This window comes from Terrapene carolina, unplaced genomic scaffold (genome assembly GCF_002925995.2).
Source record: "Terrapene carolina triunguis isolate 2854851 unplaced genomic scaffold, T_m_triunguis-2.0 Scaffold210, whole genome shotgun sequence".
Taxonomy (NCBI): domain Eukaryota; kingdom Metazoa; phylum Chordata; order Testudines; family Emydidae; genus Terrapene; species Terrapene triunguis.
The window spans coordinates 34,875,713-34,883,643 of NW_020664561.1; the positions used below are offsets into that span (position 1 = coordinate 34,875,713).

Sequence of the window (7,931 nt, forward strand, 5' to 3'; positions counted from 1 at the left end):
ATCTTTTTTATGCTGCTGTCCTTTTGAGACTCTCCAGATTCTCATGAACTACTGCAATGCACAGCAAGGGAATATTTAATTGGAGAACATTTTCATTGGAATTTTAAAAAGAACAAAAACAATAGAAATGTTAGAAAGCTATGTTAAAATTGTTTTTGTAACAATTATGGACCAAATTTAGCAGCAATATTTGGGATAATATAACATTATACTACTTCAGTGCCTTTGATTCTGTCATGGTCATGCTATGTCAGTGTTTATATACACACGTGTCTCTGTGTGTGTGTCTGCACGCATGTGCAATATTACAATAATATGTTACTCCGTAACAGTCACTGTTGATGTAATATGTGCCTCTTTACCATGAACATTCATTATTTGCGGCTGTTATTTACTAGCACAATGCCGTGGTATTTTGAGAGGAATATTTGTTTTTTAATCCAGGCCTCTCTTTGCTAATTTGTGGTATGAATTCTAAGAGCAATGATTAAAAATCCCTTCCAGGAAAGGAAAGGCTCTAGACTAGACAGCAGTTGGTAGTAGACAGGAAGGAAATAGACAAGGTAAAATGTAGACATGAATATATTTCTAACATATTCTTATTCCCTTAGCTCCCAGAACCTTTGATTTTGTTTCGGCTTTACAACGAATTCATTGGACTTGCGAAAGAGAGTCAGAATGTTAATGAGGAACTGGACATGAAACAGACTAGCCCCAGATCAAAGAAAAGACAATCAGTTTGTATTGAACTGAACAGAATAATCATCAAAATTAAAGATCTCCTCAAACAGCTGCCAATACCAAACTATAACACTCTTCAATACCTTGTAGGACATCTTCATAGGTGAGAGACAGACCTTAAAGGTAACCTGCAAATGTTGTTTTGAAAAATAAGCAGTGTTATATACTGCAGGCTAAGAAAAAAAAAATTTAAGGTAATATGCCCACAGTTTTGGATGTCTGTCGTAAATATTACAGGGTTTCATTTGTGCATGTAGCTCCATTCATTTTCAAAATTAGTTTGTGTTCCTTAAGGATAAACCACTGCTCTGACCTGAATGTAGACTTTCTGGATGTATTGCCTGAAAATGAGAACTAGCCTCCTGATTTTTTTTCTCTCAGAAATAGCAATTGTACCCCATGCTGCACCTCAAACAGAGGGTTTATGTATGTAGCCGTTTGCTGTTGCCAGAGAAGAAATTTTGGCAAAGTGGCCGGCAAAAAAGATAAATCTTCCGTTTCTTCTGAATTGCTAGTGTTTCTCTGGAAAGAGGCAGGTCTGCATTTGGATGGGCCAGTCAGTCATTACATTCAGGCGCTTCAGAGGCAGGTTGGTGTCTTGACCAGCAGGCAAGACATACATTTATATTTTGTTTATTGAGACCAGCATTTGGTTGTCCCATCCCTGTTGTCAGACGACAATGGGTTTTTTCTTTTCCTAACCTGATATGCTGAAAGCTGTTTCCTTAACAATACTGCTGTTTGGGCATTCAACATATCGGGAACACTAAACCTACGCATCTTCATTTTTTGGTTCCCTGGAGCTATGACCAACCACCTCCTGTTCTGTCATTCTACACTGTTCTGCAAGGTCCTAGCTACCACAGAATCCAACTAGAGCATGGAGGTGAACTGTGGGGAGTGTGGGGGAGAGGAAAGGAGGGTCAGGTTAACATCAAGTGATGCTGCAGAGTTGCAAAATTTATATAATTTTAAATGACTAGGAGCCACTTTGCATCCTGTAAGCCTTAGAGCAGCTGGAGATGGTCAGGAGAGAATTCTCCCTGTGCAGGGAAACTCTTTGCCTGTATATAGCAGTTGGAGGTTACTCCATTGTCTCTTCCCACCCCCAGCATATAATGCATTCTGAGGAGGGGGCATGGTGGAGCAGAGCTCCGCTACACCAATTCTCTATGAGCACAGGGGTCAGGTGGCTCTGAATCATGGAGCCACAACTGACTCCCTGAAGCTACCACTTCACTACAAGGGAACGTGGATTGGATACAGTGGGTGAATCAAGATCTATTATTTTTTTTAAATGCATATTTAAAAAAAAAAAAAAAAAAAACTTTGCAGAACTACCTTGTACATTTTAACAACTGTTTTCCAACTTTGCTTTCCCATCCTCAGCATCAGGTCAAGGCTCCTATGGTAAGGCTGATATCGTAAAGTTAGGTTACATGGTAGGGCTGGTTGTTAAACTGGTGCATGCTATTAGATGACAGTCGTGCGTAGAGCTCTCTGGCCACAGCTTCATGATAACCAAGAGAAAGTCAGACTTATCGACTGATTTATCAGAGCTGCTGAGCACACACAAATATCACTGAAATAAATAGGAGCCAAGGGTACTCAGTACCCTTGAGAATCAGTTCAAACTTATTTAGGCACCCACTGCTGAAAAGTTTGGCCTTGAAAACATTTTTAAGAAGTTACATATACACTTAAGTCCACCGTTAAGTTTAATGTATTTATTCATCAATAGGAGAGTACAGTGCTGTGTGACCAGAATTACACTGATTGACATCTTAAAGGTGAACTGCAAAGCTAAAACAAATCTTATAAAAAATATAATAATAATAATATGTGTTGGATGTCGTCTCCCACATCCTGATTAATGGTATCTGGCACAAGTCACTTCTAATGTACTTTTCATAAGCTGAATTGGAAATGTACTTCCATGCTGAATACTGCCTTCCTGGCTGTAGGTAAGAGCACCCAGCCCATGTGTGGGCTTTGTAGTTCTTTTCAGCATAGTTGTTGAAAAATAGAATATCTGTAGTATTCTTTCCAAAGAAGTAAAAACCCTGTATAACCTGACACATTTTCTTTTATACAGAGTGACTGAACAATCTGATGAAAATAAAATGTCAGCTAGCAATCTTGGCATAATATTTGGCCCAACTCTAATCAGGCCACGACAGACAGATGCCGCGGTTTCACTCTCTTCACTTGTGGACTATCCATTTCAAGCTCGGGTGGTAGAGCTGCTCATAACTTACTATGAAAAGATCTTTGATGTTTCGCTGCAGCCACTCTCAACTGCAGTTCAGTCTGAAGAAAATGCTGCTCCATTTAAAACTGCTTCATCAACAGGAGAGAGCGAGCCACAGCAGCAAAGGAAGTCATTTATTGCTGTAAAGGAAGTGAGTAACTGTTGTGAAACTAGAATCGGTATCATGTTGAAGGGTGTGGAATTGAGCTGCATTTTTGAATGTTACATACATCACTCTGAAATCTTTTAACATTTTAGTCTGAGATATATTTTTCTTAAATTTTCATTCACTTCTGATCTGATTTCTATTGACAGGGCATCCTGCTAATTCCAAGTGAGAATAAAGCTTCAGAAACTGCTTCATCATTTGAGCAACTAGATGACAGCAAGAACACAAGAGAGAGATCAGATGCATCCATGACTGGTTAGTGGCTCTTCGTGAATCTTGGGGCAATATATTGCCATGTGACCAAATACCAATCATAAATACATTAGGATGAAATACATCTTTTTTACTCTGTGAAGATGAATTAAGTGCAAACAAGGGAAAAGTCTGCTAAACTCCCAAAGCTACTTAACATTCACTGTTCTGATGTACACTTCGTGTTTGTTAGAGGAAGGAAGGACTAAATGCTTCAGGTGGCCCTGAAGAAGCCTGTATTCATGGAGCCATATACCTGGTGTGTGTGTTTAAATTAAAAAAAAAAAAAAAGGCAACAACTCTTTTTAGTATGTTAGGTTAAATTTTAATAGGCTGTTGCACAGTCTTTGGATTGTTGTATTTATATAGGTGATTTCAGCAAAGGGGATGGGGCCCAGCAGCAAAGATTTGACAGCTGCTTTTCTATTCTTCCCTAGAACGTATCTCACTGCCACTCACTGGAACTAAACAAGAGGACTTTGGTAAGAGGAATTCTCCATCAGAACCCCCAGCTACCACAGTTCTGGATATTAATATTCTTACTCCAAAAGCGCCAGGTTAGCTGCTTTAATTACATAACCATTTTCCAAAGAACATTTTTTGCAGGTCTGCCTTATGCTAAATAGTTTTTGTGCAAAAAACAATAATACATTTGTACATGGCAAATAGTTGTTGTTATTATACCTTACTGCTGGCAACACACAGCTCTTTTTATAGTAGCAAATAACTAAATTAAAATTTGGGAGCAATGGAGGAGAGGGCACTGCAGCAGAAAATATACTTAGTTGTCTAGAGAAGCTAAATGTCTCCTTGGGCGATACCTCTTTCAACATCTGCCTAAATCTAGGTTAGGCGGTCTGCAGCCCCACTTCCTGGGAGAAGAGTCAGGCAAAACTAAGTGCCCCACCACAAATTTGGCCGATTAAAGCCCAGGCCTGGAGCAGTCCATCACCCCTCTCCAGATTCCATGTGTGTATTATCCAAGCTTGTATGGCCCCGTCTAGGAAGACTGTCGCAAAAATGAGTAGAGAAGTGTGGGATGCTCAAAGCTCACTCTTGCCAATAACTCTGCAGCTCTTTGCTGTGCAATTTTTTCCCCTGCAGCATCCTTTTGTGGCTTACATTATGAAAAAGACACACTTTACCAGGACTGTGTTCATGACTTAGATCAGATGCAGTAGTCCAGTATTTGTTTCATCTGTACTGGATTTGTATTTGGTACCTTCAAAAGAAATAGACTTATTAGTTAATAAATAATGCAATGAAACAGTGGTCCAGCAGGATTAGTTAGTGTTATCCAGCATGGTGAGGCAAAATCCCTTATTCTTCTGACTAGGCCCTAAAGTATACATCTAGATTAAAAAGTGTATTTTTAGGGTTTGTTGCTTTCTCGGGCGGGGTGGTGGCGGGGGCGGCACACGTTGGTGAGTACTGGGAACTGCACAACCACCTCAGTCTCTTTTTAAAATGCATGTATAGTTTCCATGACACTTCATACTTGATTCCATCAAATTCTTGTTCTTTGAGTCCAATGGACTGGAGAAGGGGAGACATACAACTTCTAGGAAATGCTATTTCAACTGTTGTTTTGGTGGTGAGGGGCTTGGTAACAGTGTGTTGGGATTGGTTTAAAAAACACTTGTGGAATTGCAGTCTAATTCCTTAGCGGGACTAATGGGTTCTATAGTGACTTGTTGCCTCAATTTTGAGGTCACAAAATTCGAAATAAACTTATTTCCTTTTCTTCAGCTGTCATATGCAGTTGGGTATATTAATAAGCCCAAATGGTCAAAGTTGCACTGAATCTGTGAAGTGTTATCTAGTGAAAATGACAAAGTAAAACTCATTTGTGTTCCCTCTAGGCAATACTGTGACTCCAGTTTCAGACAAAGACAATGAACTGTCTCTCTCTCTAGCTGAAGATGGTTGTAAAGTCAGTAATTTGCTACCTATAAAACCTAGTCGCCATATAACCAAAGTCCAGTTACGATCTCCAAGGACAAAACCAGTTATTCGTCCTGTGAGTTTACCTGTAGATCGAATGCTTCCTCCGTGTGTTTTGAATGAGAGAAACTCAGGAAATGTAGCAATTTTAAGTCCAGAAAAGCTTGGCAGGAGTCCTACCATTGAAGAGGTTTCAGAGACTAAGGCACTTCCTGCTGTTAATGCCTGTTGCAGACTTTCTTGTTACGACACACAGACTCTGAGGAAAACTTGGGACAAGCAGTATAAACAGTATGATATGACTCCAAGGACAGCAATGATTATGACCAATGTACCCCAGGAGAACCGAGCACATGAGAGTGGGAGTGCATCTGCCTTATCTTCATCCTACAGTGTTGGTAACAATTCAGTGAATGCCATACTTCCCAATAAGCCATACACTGTACCTGTCAGATCTGTGAGGATGACAACAGAAGGGAATGGTCCAGATTCTAATCCTCTTGCTGCTTTCAGACCACCAAGAACTTTGCAGCCACCACCAGGAACTTTTTATAAACCACCTTCTAATAACAAAGCTAAGCAAAATGAGGAGGGTTCTATTCCTAATGCTTGTGCGGCAGCCAGTGCTAGCTCTGTTCTTGCCCAAGATAACACTGTGAAACTGATCAGGAACTCTGCACTTGTATCAGGTGCTCCTGGACAGCATGCAAATCAACAAAAAATGAGCTCAGAGGACCTTCATCCCGTAGACCTGAAGCCCACCTATAAGAGACTAAGACCAAAACGTATGCAAGAATTAGAACACAGGGAAGCTCATTTTGTATAGGGCAGCAGATACTTCTTGGAACGTTAGTACAGGTTACTGATCTTGTCAATATAGATTTTTTTTCCCTCCCCCCATTGAGGATCCCACTTTTGTGCCATACTGGAAATATATATACACACAACACAGCATTTTAAAAGTGGGGGAGGAAACTGTGAAGGAAAAATGAAGTTGAATTTTTTTAATTCAGTACATTTTCATAAAGGTCTATTTAAATGCATTCCCAATGTAGATGGAGCTATAGAAGGTGCACTTGGTAAGACACTGAGCTTCAATTCCCTGGGTGAAATGAATTATTTATAGCAAGAAATGATTGCTCTTGCGTACAGCAATGGAAGGAGCCATTTTTCAATATAAATTTGTACTAAAGATGGAGAGTTTGATGCTCAACTGTTTAAACATAAACCAAAGCTTCTGCTTTGCTCTGTAAAAGCTTCTGTTCAGTTTTCCAGTCTTTGCAATTAAAGCTTTGCTCCTGAATAGATTACATACTGGCCAACATGGCCTATAATTGTGTATTATATATGTATATTTTATGCCAATATGTTCATCTGTTGCCAGTTTTCAATGTTGTCACTTTAATGTTATTTGTACAGAAAGATGCACTTACTGAGCTGTAGTAGTGAAAACCAGAAATGACTTCATATCCAGTTACAGGTAGTATAACTTAGTGAGTGAATCAAATACACACAACCTAGCTAGTTCAGATGACCTTCGGGTGAGTACCCGTTGCAGTGGTGCTGTCGTTCCCAGTTACAAAATAGCCAGTGCTTTCCCTTGCTATAGGTCAGTTTCACTTCTTGCCTAATGTAACTGAAATGAAGAGTATAGTTTTGAGATATGGTGAAAATAACCAAAAAAAATCAGCATTAGTAGGTGCATCTAATGGTTTTTCACTTTGTATTAAATGTTTTATATGTACACTGCTATATTTGCTTAAAAAATATATTAACTTGTTAACATTTTGCAGACTCCATGATTTCTGTACTATCTTGCTTTCTTCTAATTTATTAAAATACAGACTCTTGGTCTTTGCTAGGGTTTAGTATTAATACACCTGTACTGAAATACTTTCATGTTTCAGTTTGAAAAAGGAGTCATTTTTGTTCCTGCTTTAAGAAACTAAAGGTCTCATCAAACTTCCCTTTCTGAAAATAAAACAAACAAAAACCCTGACGCTGCAGTCAGTGGCTATACCCTGAACTTAGTTTCTGGAACAGAAATGTTAGATTCACAAAGCTGAACTTCTAATTTCCCAGGGAAGCATTTGCAAAACTATGACACCTCTGGGCAGTTCTGAGATGTCCAGAATTATTTCTTTCATTTGAGCACATGGCTTAAAAGGCAGTAGAGCAGTTTATATGAGAACCTGGCTAGTAGCAAATTCGGTCTGATTCTGGCAGCAGTAGGCAGGTCAAAAATGACAAATTAGGAGAGGTTGAAGATTTCTTCTTGAGATGTGAGAAGAGGTTCCACTTCAAGAAAGAATAAATAAACTTGATCTGTGGGCAAAAATAGTAGGTATTCTTGAAAAGACTAAGTGCAAAGTGGTGGACATGGCATAGAGCTAGTGAGAGGATGGTGATGATAAAACTTAAAAAATCTCCAGTAGACAAACTAGAGTGTTTAAATTTAAATTTAATCATTAAATCTTTCCTCTGCCCCATCTGATTTTTTTTTTTCGCTTTGGGAATGTTTTACATAAATTAGTAAACTGTCTTAATGACTTTTGAAATGCTAATAGAAACTAT

At 39.0% G+C, this 7,931-nt stretch overlaps 1 protein-coding gene across 1 annotated transcript in view; it reads left to right on the forward strand.

Annotated features, from left to right (window-relative positions):
• LOC113407219 (rho GTPase-activating protein 29-like) overlaps positions 1 to 6,585 on the forward strand; it is a 74,073-nt gene extending 67,488 nt beyond the window's left edge. The window contains exons 20-24 of the mRNA XM_026655428.2: positions 612 to 844; positions 2,837 to 3,143; positions 3,308 to 3,416; positions 3,851 to 3,970; positions 5,276 to 6,585. Coding sequence (XP_026511213.1) covers positions 612 to 844; positions 2,837 to 3,143; positions 3,308 to 3,416; positions 3,851 to 3,970; positions 5,276 to 6,183 — 1,677 coding nt within the window. The 3' untranslated portion in view covers positions 6,184 to 6,585. The remainder of the gene's footprint in view (positions 1 to 611; positions 845 to 2,836; positions 3,144 to 3,307; positions 3,417 to 3,850; positions 3,971 to 5,275) is intronic.
• Positions 6,586 to 7,931: the final 1,346 nt, after the last annotated feature.